We start from the raw sequence: 17,160 nt of genomic DNA on the forward strand, positions 1-17,160 counted from the left end.
CCGGGGATATCCTGATCCAGCATCTCGAACCTAGTCCCCCCCGAGGAGTGGACCATCGTGAACCAGTCCGCCATGGACATCTGACAATGGGCGTATTCCGCCAAAACACAAACAACAGGCGCGAGGGTCAACTCAAGGAATTACATAAATAATACACCCCGTAGATAAAATTTACGGGATAGATACTTAGGCTCAAAGGCTTATAATAGCATTATAAGTAATACATCTTCCAGTGGAATATAAATGACAATTATTGACAATTAACAATTACCAATTAAGATAACAAATATCAATCACATTCGGCAATTAGGTCAGCATGTATGATGAGATGTATTGATATGCTTAGGACCAAAAATGCTCCGGAAGGATGGGCACCATCGAGTCAATCCTAGCACCGGCCTTAGTGGGACATTTCCGCTCGGGCGTCTCTTATACCAAACAAAATGTAGTCAGATCAGCAGTATACCCGCAGGCCTGCCATTTCCGTCTGCTACTAAGAATCACCGCAGTGTTCTTATGTGGAAATCCGGGTCTTATGACCATTTTGGAATCCACCGAGGTCCGGCATCCCACCGTGTATAAACCTCAAAATGTATGAATGATGCAACGTGATTAGCCAAACAACGTCTCCGACCTCACTCGTCACGTCGTCACGTGTTCTAGCTAACTTATTGTCTCTAAAAAGAATACCCTAAGGTAAATGTCGATTCTGCGACAAAAGACAATTAAATATAAAAAGAGTGCAATCACCCGTGATGACTTCTCGAGTCATCTGACTCATCCAACTCTGACGGTCAAAACTGCTCAGCGAGCGAAAAAGTACCATTGTACTTGGAACCTTATAGTTCCCCGACTTATCTTTTAGATAGACAAACAATAAACTGCTCATCGAGCAAAAGAGTATCAATGTACTTAGAAACTTATTAGTTTCCTGGCTCATCCTTTAGATAGCCAAACAATAAAACTGCTCATCGAGCAAAAGAGTACCAACGTACTCAGAAACTTAATAGTTTCCCCAAAACTTGGATTCGACGACACTTCTCATTTTTCCAAAACTAATATCCAAGCCCTACGCTTTCATCTGACATTGTTATCATTATCTAAAGGGGTTTAGAGGTTGTTTAGTGTCTTATAAATTTTCCTTGTAAAATAGTTTTCTTTTAGGTTTATCTCTAATCTTATGAGTTTAAAAGATCCCAACATCCCGAGTAACTCCCAGAGAAGGTCTCGATCCACTAAACAATAACAAGGGCCCAAACCTCGGTTTGTCCCGTCAAACTTTCCCAAAATATCGTAATGAGTATGGCATAACTGCCCGTTATCCTCACTCTGACGTACAACAGATATATGTGTAATTGCATAATCAAATTAGCACAATCCAACAATCATGGCACATATATATACATCCTAAGATAAACCATTTAGCACATAGCATGTGAATCAATCAACAACAATCAAAGCGATAAATAATCAACAATGTCGGTCGAAGCCTCAGAAAATGGAGACACATGTCTCAATTAGTTAACTCGGCCGAAGCCTCCAGAAAACATTTCCCAGTCAATCACAATCAAGTGCATAAACAATAAATCAAGTCGAATTCATCGACACCTAAAGCATTAGCTAGTATTAAGTGAGTAGCCCTCACCTCTAGTTCCTCCAGTGCGTTCCTGCAGGGTTCTTTCACGATCCTTTCCTTCCGCTCCAAAGAATTCTCCAAACGAACCTTTGATCAAAATCACAGAATTCCATCACAACAAGTCAGAATTAACCAAACAATAATTACTAACGTCATACGAAGCATCCTAAGCTTCAGAGTACGATAACCTAACGCGACAAGACGAGTTTTCGAAAAAGAGAAATTTTCTCCTCCCCCTTAAGGAGCTCTCGGCCATGGCACATGAAAATGTGTTATGGCGCTTTTTCTTCGATCAAACTTGATTCCTAGGTTATCATTAGTGTAACTAAAGTGAATCGAAGCTCGGAAAAATTATCGGATCGAAAACTGAAGCAGGGGTATTTTGGTCAATGTATTTAGCTCGGAAATTCAAAATTGGAATTTCGAAAAACAAATTGGATGGGGACGTCACCAACGACGTTTATGACAACTAATCCGACTGGCACTAAGCTCAGTCGAGAGTTTTTAGTCCAAAAAGCGAAACTTTAGTGAGAAAATGGGTATTGGAGCAGAATCGAAGCTCGGCGACGATTCGGCGAACTGTAATCCGCTAGAAGTACTCTTTTGGGTTAGTAGAGAATAAGTTTAGACATTGAAATCAAGTTATTTGGACAGTTTTATAAAAAACTCGAAACTTTGAGCACAGAAAGACATAGAGAAAAGCAACGGAATTTACGATCAGAGGTAAGGAATAACATCAATACCTCGAGGTCTACGCGTAGCAACTGACAGTGCAACGATCAGGCAAGAAACGGCGAAAATCATTCCCTCCCTTTCTCCTATCAAGCTCGCAGGTTTGGTGGTGAAGATGGTGAGGAATTTTTTATTTCTCACCAAAAATGCGGGAAAATGAAAATTTCTTGTTTCCGATTTTTGCTGCGCGTTCCTCTGTGAATTCTAAGATAGGTTCTGGCGACAGAATTCCAGAACTCGAAACAGGTTTCTTGGAATTAAAGTAAACGATCCAAAGTCGGTGTGAATTAATTTAACCCGAAAAACTACTTTTTGCCATTGATGTTGGATGAGAAAACTTTCTTCTGAAGAAAGATTAGAAACATCGAAAGAAATCGGTACGCACGTGTGGAATCTTCGTTTGAAGCTCCGAATAGAAAAAGTCTTCATCGACAGTTTATTTAAAGGTTCTTGAGCTATCATGGATTCAGTTTAGGCAAACTTCCGAGAATTGGAATCGGACGTTCGTAAATCCCAGGTTTCGTTACGAAATGCTTGTCATGGAAAGGAATAAGAGAAATTCTTATATTTCTCTGAAGATTTTTGAAATTAGTTTCTATAGTGATTTTTAAGAGTAAATTAGTCGTTTACTAATGCTCTTGCCCTTGGCATAAGCCAATAACACTTGCGTTATAACTTACATCAATTCTAATGCTATTCTTAGCCTTTTCCTGAACTTTCTCCTTCATAAATTTATTCCATTTGATAAACACTTGTTCAGGTTTTCCTTCACGTTACATCGAACCTAATCGTGAATAGGAATTTCATCAATTTATTCTAAGCTTAAAAACTTGGGTCTCACAAATAACGCCTGACTGAGATATTGTTACAAGGGTCGCTCATCCAGCTGTAATTTCCATTGATATTGTTAATATTTATTGTCGTTTATGTTTCATTATTCGACGTTAAAATTTGTTAAGACTCTAGGTTGACTAATTACAGCCATGAACAAAGAGAATTGAGAACTAAATCGCTTGCAAGTAAAATGTGAATTAATATGGAACATAGGTCTAGTTAAGACTGTGGACCATGAGAACGATGGTGCCGTTAGAGACAAACGGTTACTTGCACGCGAGGGTGTTGGATTGACTTTATGTTGTCCTGAGAATTAAGGGTTGTACTGTGTGTCCCCTTGGGATTGACTACGTGTCTCCCCGAGAACTGAGGGTTGTACTGAGTGTCCTCGAGAATTGTGCATATGCGGATGTTCGAGATTGGCCAAGGTGTTGCGGTGGTTGTGTGAATGGTGAGGATCATTAGTCTAACCAAATAATAAGGTGGCTAACTGTTATACAAATCCTATTAAAGTAAAGAGATATTATGTGAAGTAAATCGTTATATATTTATGTTTAGTTTGTAACCTGACCCTTGCTTGTTTGTTTTGTGTTATTTGCGATGGGGGGTAGATGGTTCTGACCAAGACCACAACGTCGATCACTCCTGGAAACTGACGTTATATGATGAGGAGAAAGATTCGGCCTGGGCGACCGACACGTCCGGAGTCCGACGAGTCTATGTCGGCGATGCAAAGCTTACAGGTTTGGATGTGCATGGAGACTTCGTGGAGATGCAACACATGACGGGAGGAGTCATCACGATGCCTTATCCACCTCCACGTTTCTTTTACCCGAAGGACGAAGGCTCCCAAGTGGCAACAATGAAGATTGATCCTTCTGAAGAAGCAGCGGTCGAGTCCCAGCGACCGGTAGAGCAGATTATAGTCCCAACACAGGCTCGAGCTGAGGAACCAAAGTATGATGACAAGGCAGAGTTGATTGGGTGAGTACCTGTAGCACCGGCTTGGTGGGGTGACATGGAGGCTTGCTGTGTATTCGGTCAGATTGAGGCTCCGCCACTTGAGTCTCTACCGCCAGTCGTGCCACTTTTCAAGAAGCGCCGCCAGGTCAGAGGTTGCTTCGAGAAGGAGATTATTGAGGTTTCCAGTGAAGATGGGGTAGGGATTGAGAGTTTTTCTATTTTGGGGACTTGAGAGCTATGCATCGAACTTAATCATTTACTTATTCTGTCAGACTATTTTATGGTTTTGTTATTTCATTTCAGATGTAATGAGTTTACGGTTTTGTACTTGAACAACTTCACCCGTGGGTGTGATTACTGTTTCTTTTATTTAATTGCAAACGTTATTTTAGTTATCCGACGCTTTATATTTATACGTTCGAGTTCAACCATAATTGACTCGAGAATAATGTTTAAGAGTTTTTCGTAAAATGAATCTTTGTCATTAACTAAAGATTAATAATTGAATCGACAAAAATTCCTTACGAAAATTGTGACGTTTGGATTACTGTGTGACACTCGAGAAATCGGGGCGGTACATTGTGGTATCAGAGCTCCGGTTGAGAAACCAGAGCACTAGGGTTTTGGGCACACGAGTTTGAGCTCGTTGCTGTTTGTTTTGACGATTTATAGGTTTCCGCGGTGAGATTTGGGTAGACTTGTTTGCTAAGATGTTTGCTTGGCTATGAGACTGTCTCCAACTAGTATCATTGTCGTGATACTTGAGATAAATTGGTTAATTGCTGAGTTACCTTTCGATTTGGTGGTGACGACCCCTGCCGCCGATCGATTAGTTACGCGCACAGCATGCTTGCAGTGTCCGTTGATCTACGAGGATCGGAAGTTCCTTGCGAACCTCATCTGTTTAGGGCTTAAAGAGCTCGATGTGATTCTGGGAATGGATTGGTTGGCGCAGTATCACGTCCTCTTGGACTGTGTTAATAAGGCCGTAGTGTTTCCAGATTCAGGCGTTACGGATTACTTGAATTCGTATATCTTGAGGAAGGGTTCACCAGCATTTGTGAACTCTATCGTAGCTGAGGCGAAGAATGACGACGACGTGCGCAACATTTTGGTGGTGCAAGACTATGTGGACGTGTTTCCAGAAGATGTGCCTGGATTACCACCGGTGAGAGATACGGAGTTCTCTATTGATATCATGCCCGACACGGGACCAATATCAATGGCGCCTTATCGGATGGCACCGGCGGAGTTGGCGGAGTTAGCGAAGCAGTTGGAGGATCTCTCTTCAAAGGGATTCATCCGACCAAGTGTGTCGCCTTGGGGTGCACCAGTGTTGTTGGTGAAGAAGAAGGATGGGAGGTCCAGATTATGTGTAGACTACCGACAACTCAACAAGGTGACAGTGAAGAACCGTTATCCGATGCCTCGGATAGATGACTTGATGGACCAACTTCGAGGTGCTGTCGTTTTCTCGAAGATAGATCTGAAGTCAGGATATCACCAGATCCGCGTCAATGAGGCTGATATTCAGAAGACTGCATTCAGAACTCGATACGGGCATTATGAGTACCTCGTGATGCCGTTTGGAGTTACCAATGCACCCGAAGTGTTTATGGACTACATGAACAGAGTGTTCAGACCATTCCTGGACAAGTTCGTGGTGGTGTTCATCGACGACATTCTAATCCACTCGAAGAGTAACGAGGAACACGAAGAGCATTTACGACAAATGCTGGGAGTATTGCGGGAGAAGGAACTGTATGCTAATGGCTACAAATGCGAATTATGGATGGAAGAGGTTAAGTTCCTGGGTCACGTCATATCAAGTCAGGGTGTGGCTGTTGACCCCAGCAACATTGAATCGATTTTGTCGTGGGAACAACCTAAGACGGCAAGCGACATTAGAAGTTTTGTTGGGCTTGCTGGCTACTACAGACGCTTCGTGAAGGACTATGCAAAGTTGACTTCGTCGTTGACTCAATTGACGAAGAAGAACCAACCCTTTGCATGGACGGAAAAATGTGAAGAGAGCTTTCAGGAGATGAAGAAGCGACTGACTACTGCACCAATACTAGCCTTGCCTAAGGAGGGAGAACCATACGACGTATACTGTGATGCTTCACATAATGGGCTGGGTTGTGTAATGATGCATGAGAAGAATGTGATTGCTTATGCTTCGCGACAGCTGAAGATCCACGAAAAGAATTACCCTACGCATGATTTGGATTTGGCTGCTATAGTGTATGCCCTCAAGATTTGGAGGCATTATCTGTATGGCAGTACATTCACGATCTACAGTGATCACAAGAGTCTGAAGTACTTGTTTGATCAGAAGGATCTGAACATGAGGCAACGAAGGTGGATGGAGTTTCTACAGGACTACGAGTTTGCTCTGCAGTATCATCCGGGGAAAACCAATGTTGTAGCTGACGCTCTTAGTCGAAAGGCTATACATGTATCCTCGTTGATGGTCAAGGAGTTAGAACTGCTGGAGGCATTCCGAGATCTGAGCTTGGATGTTAAGCTCGCGTCAAGGAAGTTGTGCTTCAGAATGGTGACAGTGTCGAGTGGACTCTTGGACGAGATAAAGTCGAAACAAGAGACCGATGAAGGACTGATTGAGTGGCGCAAACTTGTTACTCAAGGTAAAGCACCAGAATTCACTATCGGAAACGATGGTCTTTTGCGTTGCAAAGGGCGAGTTTGTGTACCCAATGACGCAACTATGAAGAGGCTGATCTTGGATGAAGGCCACAAGAGCAGGTTGAGTATTCATCCGGGAATGAATAAGATGTATCAAGACTTGAAGCTACATTTATGGTGGCCTGGAATGAAGAAACAAGTAGCTGAGTATGTGTCGACATGTGTGACTTGTCAGAAGGCGAAGGTGGAACATCAAAAACCAGCAGGGAAACTACAGTCGTTAGATGTTCCGGAGTGGAAATGGGACAGCGTTTCTATGGACTTCGTGACAGCGCTACCACTAACGCGAAGGAGGTTTGATGCAATTTGGGTGGTAGTTGATCGATTGACGAAGACTGCTCACTTCGTGCCAAACCATCTGAACTACAAGGTGGAGAAACTAGTAGAGATCTACATCACTGAGATTGTATGTCTGCATGGTGTGCCGTCTAGCATTGTGTCGGACAGAGACCCGAGGTTTACCTCACGTTTTTGGGGAGCTCTACAACAAGCTTTGGGAACCAAGTTGAGGTTGAGTTCCGCTTATCATCCGCAGACGGATGGGCAAACCGAGAGGACTATTCAATCCTTGGAGGATTTGCTAAGGGCTTGTGTGGTAGACCATAAGGGAAGCTGGGATGAGTTGTTGTCGTTGATTGAGTTCACCTACAACAACAGTTTTCATGCGAGCATAGAGATGGCACCTTACGAAGCTTTGTATGGTCGGAGGTGTCGTACGCCCTTGTGCTGGCATCAAGACGGGGAGAACTTGGTTATTGGACCTGAGTTGGTGCAGCAGACCACCAAAGAAGTGAAGCGGATCCAGGAAAAGATGAGGATCTCGCAGAGTCGTCAGAAGAGTTATGCTGACAACAGTAGAAAGGAGCTGGAATTTCAAGCTAGAGATCATGTCTTCTTGCGGGTCACCCCGATGACAGGTGTCGGAAGGGCGATCAAGTCCAAGAAGCTTATTCCAAAGTTCATTGGATTGTACCGGATTACGGAACGAGTTGGGCCAGTGGCATATAGGATTGCGTTGCCGCCATTCCTATCCAATATTCATGATGTACTTCATGTGTCGCAGCTTCGGAAGTACATGGCTGATGACTGTCATGTTATTGAACCTGATGATATTCAGCTAAAGGATGATCTGACGATGGTGATGCCACCCATCAAGATCATCGACAAGAGTACCAAACGCTTAAGAAACAAGGAGGTATCCTTGGTGAAAGTGATTTGGAATCAAGCGATGGGTGATGCTACCTGGGAATTAGAGGATAAGATGCGGAAGTCACATCCCGAGTTATTTGTAGAACCTTAAGTTTCGAGGGCGAAACTATTTTAACGGGGGTGGTATTGTAAGACCTTAACCTTACTATTGTATTACTTATGTGAGTTAATGAATAAATGTGAAGTTTTTGGTGAAGTTTGAGTTGCTTGCGATTCTGTCTGTGACCTCGTGTGAATTTTTAAGAGGTCTTAACGACCTAATCTTGAGAAGCTTTCTTCATAAGAGTTGTAGCTCTCTCAGTTAGCTAAATTCCCTCGTTGGTTTCATGTCATTCTGACATCTGTAGCCCGAGATATTCACGTTTTAGTGAGTAGAGGTCTGGCAGTACAGTTCTTGCGTTTTTGCTAAAAGAAGGGGATTTTGTTTTGCATTAATCTTTTAGTTAAATGATTAATTATTTAATTAATTGTTTAATTAAATCAGAGTTTGTGGGATTAAGAAAAGGGTGAGAAAATCCTAATTGGGCCTGAGAGTGTCGTGGGCTTGAGAAAGGAGGAGAATTAGGGTTTGAAGCCCTAATTTCCTTGTGGTCGCCGACCACATGTGTTGATGGCGGGGAGTTTTATTTGTTTTTAAAGTCTGATTATGGTTAATTAATGAGTAATAAATTAATTTGACTAATGATTTTGGGCTTGGGCTAGCTAGTAAGGGAAAAGAAAAACAAAAACAAAACCCTAGCCTATTTGGAGTGTGAGCCGCTGGTTTTGTGCATGGAGAGGGGGGAAAACCTTGTTTTCTTGCAAAAACTGAATTAGAAACCTTACCAAACACTCTTACGTGAAAAACTTTAGAGGAAAGAAAGAGAGAAAGAGAGAAACCGAGAGAGAAGGGAGAGGAACCGCCGCCTTGCCACCGTAGCGCCGGCCACCATCACGCGCACGAAGGAGAGACCGCACGAGAGAGAGGGAAACGCGAGGGAGAGAGTGATCGAGTGGAAGAGGGACTTGGACAGTAGCTTGTTTGGACCTCTTTCAACACCAAAACCTTTCCCTTTCATCTAGTTTGATCAAGGTAAGGGCTGGTTTAGGAAAAGGGTAGATTGATTAAGGTTTTGCCATGGAAATCCTATGAGAAAGCTATGTTCTTGCATGTTTTTGTATGTAATTTGTGGAGGTGCTTGTTGCTGTACCTTTTTGCTATGCAAACCATGATGAGTAATCTTTATTTGATGTATCTAGTATGGCCCTATGATCATAAGTAACAATCACATGTTTAGTTGCTATTTTGGTCTTTATTTTCACATGTTTTGACATGAAGGTTGATGATTGTTTCGATCTGATTTTTCTGGGTGAATATGTTGATGTAGTTGGCTGGAGTTATGCTTGTGGTGATGAGAGGAAAGAAAGAAAAAAAAATACAAACCCTAGGACTCATTTTGGGTTCGGCCGAACCCCTGAAATAGGGTTCGGAGCGTTTCTTTCTTTCATTTCATGCACAAGTTCGTCCGATGCCTTGTTCGATGAAATTGCTATGATATATGTGTTGATATGCATGAGAACATGATTATGAGTATTGATGCAATATGAATAATGCCTGACTGAGATATTGTTACAAGGGTCGCTCATCCAGCTGTAATTACCATTGGTGTTGTGAATATTTATTGTCGTTTATGTTTCATTATTCGACGTTAAAATTTGTTAAGACTCTAGGTTGACTAATTAGAGCCATGAATAAAGAGAATTGACAACTAAATCGCTTCCAAGTAAAATGTGAATTAATATGGAACATAGGTCTAGTTAAGACTGTGGATCATGAGAACGATGGTGTCGTTAGAGACAAACGGTTACTTGCATGTGAGGGTGTTGGATTGAATTTATGTCGTCCTGAGAATTAAGGGTTGTCTTGTGTGTCCCCTTAGGATTGACTGCGCGTCTCCCCGAGAACTGAGGGTTGTACTGAGTGTCCCCTCGAGAATTGTGCATCTGCGGATGTTTGAGATTGGCCAAGGTGTTGCGGTGGTTGTGTGAATGGTGAGGATCGTTAGTCTAACCAAATACTTAGGTGGCTAACTGTTATACAAATCCTATTAAAGTAAAGATATGTTATGTGAAGTAAATCGTTATATATTTATGTTTGGTTTGTAACTTGACCCTTGCTTGTTTGTTTTGTGTTATTTGGGGGGGGGGGGTAGATGGTTCTGACGAAGACCACAACGTCGATCCACTCTTGGAAACTGGCCTAATATGACGAGGTTAAAGATTCGGCCTGGGCGACTGACACGTCCGGAGTCCGACGAGTCTATGTCGGCGATGCAAAGCTTACAGGTTTGGATGCGCATGGAGACTTTGTGGAGATGCAATGCATGACGGGAGGAGTCATCACGATGCCTTATCCACCTCCACGTTTCTTTTACCCGAAGGACGAAGGCTCCCAAGTGGCAATAGTGGAGAGTGATCCTTCTGAAGAAGCAGCGGTCGAGTCGCAGCGACCGGTAGAGCAGATTATAGTCCCAACATAGGCTCGAGCTGAGGAACCAAAGTATGATGACAAGGCAGAGTTGATTGGGCGAGTACCTGTAGCACCGGCTTGGTGGGGTGACATGGAGGCTTGTTGTGTATTCGGTCAGATTGAGGCTCCGCCACTTGAGTCTCTACCGCCAGTCGTGCCACTTTTCAAGAAGCGCCGCCAGGTCAGAGGTTGCTTCGAGAAGGAGATCATTGAGGTTTCCAGTGAAGATGGGGTAGGGATTGAGAGTTTTTCTATTTTGGGGACTTGAGAGCTATGCATCGAACTTAATCATTTACTTATTCTGTCAGACTATTTTATGGTTTTGTTATTTCATTTCAGATGTAATGAGTTTACGGTTTTGTACTTGAACAACTTCACCCGTGGGTGTGATTACTGTTTCTTTTATTTAATTGCAAACGTTATTTCAGTTATCCGATGCTTTATATTTATACGTTCGAGTTCAACCATAAATGAGTCGAGAATAATGTTTAAGAGTTTTTCGTAAAAGGAATCTTTGTCATTAACTAAAGATTAATAATTGAATCGACGAAAATTCCTTACGAAAATTGTGACGTTTGGATTACTGTGTGACACTAGAGAAATCGGGGCGTTACACTTTGTGTCTCCGGCGACAGTTCCTCCAACAGCTACCGTGAGTCGCGAGCTTCTTCAGCGACCCTTCGCCGACAAGCTTTCAGAACTTGAATCTTGTAAGCCTTCGACCTTTTTTTATGTTTTAGCCTTGAGCAAGCAAGTTTTAAGAAAAAATATACCTTCCATTGTTATTGTGAAAATCAATGTTTAAAAGTGTTTTTGTACAAAACTTTAATCGAGTTAAAACTCACACATTCGGGAAAACTCTTCCATTCGTTCTTATGCGTTGAACTCTAAAGCTTAGAAATATTTTCGGGTTTTGGTTAGTCTTATTAAGTCGAATTGTTTCTCAGTAACTAAGCAATGGTACTTTGCTTAAGGTTGAGAACAAACTGAGTTAAGGGGCGGGCACCTTAGGAAGGAAAGCGCCTAAGATGAGGGCAACTTACTTACTAGATAATGTTTATGCGTCGATAACTTCGACTTGTTTATTGCTTATGTTGATTGTTACTGAATTGAATGGAAAATGTTTTCTGAGGCTTCGGCCGTTGTTAAACCTTGAGACTTGTGTTTCCGTTTTCTAGGGCTTCGGCAATTTTTTATTGCTGAGGCTTCGGCCGTTGTTATGATCTTTGTTGAACTGAATTGCATGTAATTAATTGTTCATGTTAAATTCCTGATATCCGTGCATATGTTCTGCTGGATTGTGCTTACTGGAACTGTTGCCTGTATATGTGAATTGCGGAGTGTGAGGAAACATGAAGTTAGGCCATGCTAGAGACTGGGTTTTGGGAATGTTGTGTAGGTTCTGCAATGAGGTTTGAGTCAATATTGTATTTAGGATCGAGACCTTCTCGGGAAAATTCTTGGGAGTATGGGGATCTTTTGACTTATAGAGTTTTGGAACAAAAGAGAAACGGAACTTGACTTCATAAATGAAATTCATAATTCGTTAACCAAAGATAGAACACCTTCAAATAGTAATTACAATTTCTTGGAAAAGACTTAGGATTTGAAATGAGTTTTGAAAACGGGAAGGGTCGAAGATCTAAGTGTGAGGAAAATTCTTGAGTGCGATAACACCTCTTGCTCTTTGAGCAGTGCATCTAGTCATCCAAAGGATGTGCCAGGGAAACTTCACTGAAGTGGACGACTTCGTGAAAGCGGGAAACTTCACTGAAGCGGGCGACTTCGTGAAAGTGGGAAACTTCACTAAAGCGGGCGATTTCGTGAAAGCGGGAAACTTCACTGAAGCGTGAGACTTCGTGAAAGCGTGAGACTCCATTGAAGCGTGATACTTCATGGAAGCATGAGATTCCATCGACGTTTGCCCTAGGGCAAACGACAGGGATAATATTCTTGGCTAGACACTTTGCGTTGGGAGGACGATACGTTGTTTGACTAACCTTATTACATGTCATGCCATACACCTAATTATTTTAATGATTTGATATTGATGAATATTGTTAACTACGACATGATGACGTGATAATCATATGCTTATGATAAGCCTTATCGAACCTATATATCTATCCCCTTATACTTTACCTGTTGTTTATATTATACATTATTCTATGAGTTGGCCCTCGTACTTGCCTTGTTTGTTTGTGTTTGGGCGATTGGCAAACTGCTAGACGACGATAGGTGACGATGTGAACAGATGCTACTCTACGTGGAAGAGCAATAGAAATCTCGAAGAATAGAGTCAAGTGTAAGGCTAGAGCCTGTTGGATAGAGAGCTTACCATTATTGGTTAAAGCTTACAGGATTATTTTAGAAGTATTGTTTGAGGTTTTGGGTAGGATCCGGTGCATTGTTTTCTTGCGATTCTCCGATGTGGAAATCGTAGGGCCTATATCGGATTTATGATTTCATTGCATAATAAATTCCTTGTTGAATCTAATTCTATTTGTTAGGTTTGTAAGTTGTGTTCCTGTGTTGTTACCTTCGGGTACTTGCCTTGTTTAAGACTGGATGTAAATTATTTACAGTTGGGAGTATGCATGACTTGTTTTAGAAATAGTTTGAAAAGGAAAAAAAAATATCCGCTTTTGTAAATTTTTTTGGAAAATCATTTCATTTTATTTAATAGTTGTTTGTGACCCCGAAAGTCGGAATATTACACTTAATATTTAAATTTTCTATAATTAAAATATTGATCGATGTAACAAATATAATAGTAAAATTCATCACCGTGCATAGGTAAAAACACTAGTAAATGCTGATATGGGGACCAATTAGCAAGAAGAGAGAAGAGAACATAAGAATTTTTAGTGGGAGAGTTTAGAATTTTTCTTTGAATGCCAGACACTTGTGGATATTAAGCAAGCCTTTAGCTTCATCGACGACGGAAGAAGAAGAGTGAGAACTGCAATTGAAAACTGAAACCCTAACAATGGCATTCGAGATGCCCCTGGATCAGATAAAGCAATTACAGATCCTTCTCCGTGAAAAGGCCAGTCTCTCATGGTACCAGCCGGAGAAAGAGGGCAATCTCGCGCTCCCGAAGCTACCTTCCGTCGCAGAAACCGTATCGAAGCTTGATCCCTCGCCGCCGAACCTTCGCTGCAAGAATTGCAATGGCAGGCTCCTCCGTGGCTTGCAGTCCTTTATGTGCGTCTTTTGCGGCACAAATCCTCACGAAGATCTTCCTCCTGATCTCATCAAATTCAAAAACTCAATCGGCTATCGATGGTTACTCGAGTCACTTCACCTCGATGGATCGGTATTATCAAAATCCCATCATTTTGCTCCCCATTACCTTTTTTTCAATTCTTTACTTATCGAATTCTGCTTGTTAAATAAAAGTGCGGCCCTTAATGCTGTAAATTGGAAATTGTTGGTCTTATTTTGATATAGTGTTAGCCTTTTTTCTTTTTCTTTTTCATAATGCAAAAAGGAGAAAAAATTTGGCGGTGTAAAGATTTTTCAGGTCTAATTTTTAGTGTATTTTACCAGATTTTTGTTTTTGGGGTTTGATATTCTGTTGTGTTAACTCTGCAAATGTTTCTTTGTAGGAGATGGTTGCACCAACGTTGGATGAAAATGCATTAAACAGAGGGAGGAGTGAATCAAAAGATGAGATTCCCTTATCTGAACTACTAGATTTAGAAATTAGATGGCCCTCTGAGGCTGAGAGAACACTGTCGAATAATTCAGATTCAACAGCATCTCCGGGGAAGAGTTCATTGAATTTAGCCGGTGTGGACCTTGATAGTTTTTTTGATCGGAGGGACTCTGACTCGGATATTTCTGAACAGAAGTTGACCTCTAGAATAGAAGTGGGTGCTGCTTCAGATAATACATTAAAGGCTAATAAGAATCTCAGTCAAGCTTGGGAAGCTGCTACAGGGTCTACAGAAGATCAGAGTGGTGATTCCTTTTCAGGTTGGGAGGCCGACTTTAAGTCTGCTAGTTCTGGTCCTGTTCATGAAGGGTCTCAGTCAGATCATTCTAAAGTTGAATCTCATTCAGTATCTGGAAACTGGGATGGTTCTGTTGGTGTAAAGAAGAACAATGATATCAATCCCTCAGCATCCACTAAAAATGATGGGTATCAGGGTGATGAATGGAGAACTTCAAACTCTGAGTTACATAACCAGTCTGGAAAATCAGAATCAGGCATGAATCTTAATCAGACAAAACTGCCAGAAACTGCTAATGGTTCTTCTACTAGAAATTTCGACTGGATGCAAGATGACCAATGGGAAGGGAATGATAACAAGACACCTGACACAGTTGGTAATAATGAAGCAGATGATTCATTTGATACATGGAATGATTTTACTGGCTCAGTTAGTACACGAGATCCTTCTAGTATTGTTTCTGCTGAACTAAATGATACAAAAGCAACAGAGAGTGCTACTAGTTCTTTTAACAGGGATCTTGACTGGGTGCAAGATAACAATAACAATGCAATTGATAACATCAGTACTAATGAAGCTGCTGATTCATTTGATGCATGGAATGATTTCACTGGTTCAGCCAATGCACAATATTCTTCCACTAGTGTTTCCATCTCTGAGATAACTGGCCAGACTGGGATCCTTGGATTTACGAAAGATCCTAATGATACAAAAACAGCAGAAAGTGCTACTGGTTCATCTAGTAATTTTGACTGGATGCGAGATGAGACCTGGAAAGGAAGCAATAACAAGGGAATTGGTATTGTAACTTCCAATGAAAGTATTGATTCATTTGATGCTTGGAATGATTTTACGGGCTCAGCCATTTCACAAAATCCTTCCAGTAGTGTTTCCAACTATCAGATAACTGGTCAGGCTGTGAAGTCCGAAATTAGTCCTGATCTTAATGATACAAAAACGGGAAACGGTGCTGATGCTTCTTCAGCTAAAAGTTTCGACTGGATGGAAGACGGCCAATGGCAATTTAGCGTGAACAAAGCAACTGATACCGTGACTACCAATGATATTGCTGATTCCTTTGATGTTTGGAATGGCTTTACTAGCTGGACCAGTACACAAGATCCTTCTGACAATATTTATGAACAAACTGAAAGTCAAACTTCTGCTGAAAAGAGATCTGAAACAGATTTATTCAGCTCATCAAACAACTTGCATGATATGGATTTCAGCGGGTTTTCACAGCATGATTTACTTTTTGGGCAGTTTGATAATCCATTGACATCACTTCCCGCAACCAATGTACAGCCTGCTGCTGCTTCTTCAAACAGGTACTTTGAGGTTATTTTAGCTGCATTATATTGTAGCAAGATATGCATGTATGAATCCAACCACTTTGTCAGTGTCAGGTGGACTTTGAGTGTCTTCTGACACCTTTAGAAGTTGAGTTAAATCATTCAGTTTATATTTAGTGATAATTGTATAATACAGCTAAAAGGATGTCTATGCAATTGTAGTCCTGTGAGGAAACTGACTCATGAAGCATCTAGGTATTATTAGCCAATTTAATGTTATAATTGAAAGGTTGGTCAAGGGTATCTGATGTAAATAAGGTCCGATTTGGATGTACAAGTCAAATGGGGTTCAGATTGATCGCATATTTCTTAGCTTAGCATGTTATGGTTTCACTTATGATATTTAATTTAGAAATCCTAAATTAGATTCTGCATTTTATCATTGATGCTGTGGTATATTCATGTGCTTTTTGAACATTCTGTGGACTAAATTTGATCTTGATTTGCAATTTGTAATTTTCAAAATCGATATTTATGCTATCTGTTGCATGTGAAGGGTGGCTGATTTGGATAGCACAAGAGTAAACTCGGGAGATGTTTCCTCTGCAGAAGTAGGGTCAAAAGATGTAGAGATGTTGATGTCACAGATGCATGATCTCTCCTTTATGCTTGAGAGCAATTTTTCAGCTCTCCCAAAATAAGATGGGCCGTTGTTATTTTCTCTTAATTCATTTCCCGTTATTCTTCATCGATATCAAGATTAATCTTGTAATCTGTAGCATAGGCTCTTCTAATTTGTCTCTGTCGAATGAATGGGTGGGGTATATGATATGCCTTCATTTACAGTTTTAATTCCACTGCTCCTTAAATCTTATTTTTTTTTTTTGGGTGGGGGTTTAATCCCTAAATGAGTTTTCGATTGTAAGTCAGGCATGTTCACATTGTGTTGTTGTGGTATGTAACTATTTTAGAAATTTTCCTAATGTTTTAATTAAGCTAAGCCATGTGTTTGTATCGATCCATGGAGGTATCTTTCTGTTATGCTTTATCTGGATTGAGAGATGTGAAAATGAGAGGAAAGAATAGTAGAGAAAAGAATACAAAAGGATAATGAGATGATTTTTAAGTTGTTTAGATAGAGAGAAAAATAAGAGAGAATGGAATGCAACATGATATAAGTTATTACTTTTTTAGATTTTTTTTTTATTAATGTAAATAAAATAATGAGTGTACAAAAAACACAAAGGACCAACCTACCCAGAAAAAAAAAGAAACAAAAACCCACCCAAACTAAGCAACCACAAACCAAACCACCAACAA

The 17,160-nt window shown here is 41.0% G+C and overlaps 1 protein-coding gene across 1 annotated transcript; it reads left to right on the forward strand.

The window, feature by feature from the left end:
- Positions 1 to 13,456: 13,456 nt before the first annotated feature.
- On the forward strand, positions 13,457 to 16,860 carry LOC130711968 (uncharacterized). The gene is made up of 3 exons (XM_057561773.1): positions 13,457 to 13,908; positions 14,201 to 15,876; positions 16,397 to 16,860. Exons 1-3 carry the CDS (start codon positions 13,579 to 13,581, stop codon positions 16,539 to 16,541), a joined length of 2,151 nt encoding a protein of 716 aa, XP_057417756.1. The 5' UTR covers positions 13,457 to 13,578; the 3' UTR covers positions 16,542 to 16,860.
- Positions 16,861 to 17,160: the final 300 nt, after the last annotated feature.

This window comes from Lotus japonicus, chromosome 4 (genome assembly GCF_012489685.1).
Source record: "Lotus japonicus ecotype B-129 chromosome 4, LjGifu_v1.2".
NCBI classification, from domain to species: domain Eukaryota; kingdom Viridiplantae; phylum Streptophyta; class Magnoliopsida; order Fabales; family Fabaceae; genus Lotus; species Lotus japonicus.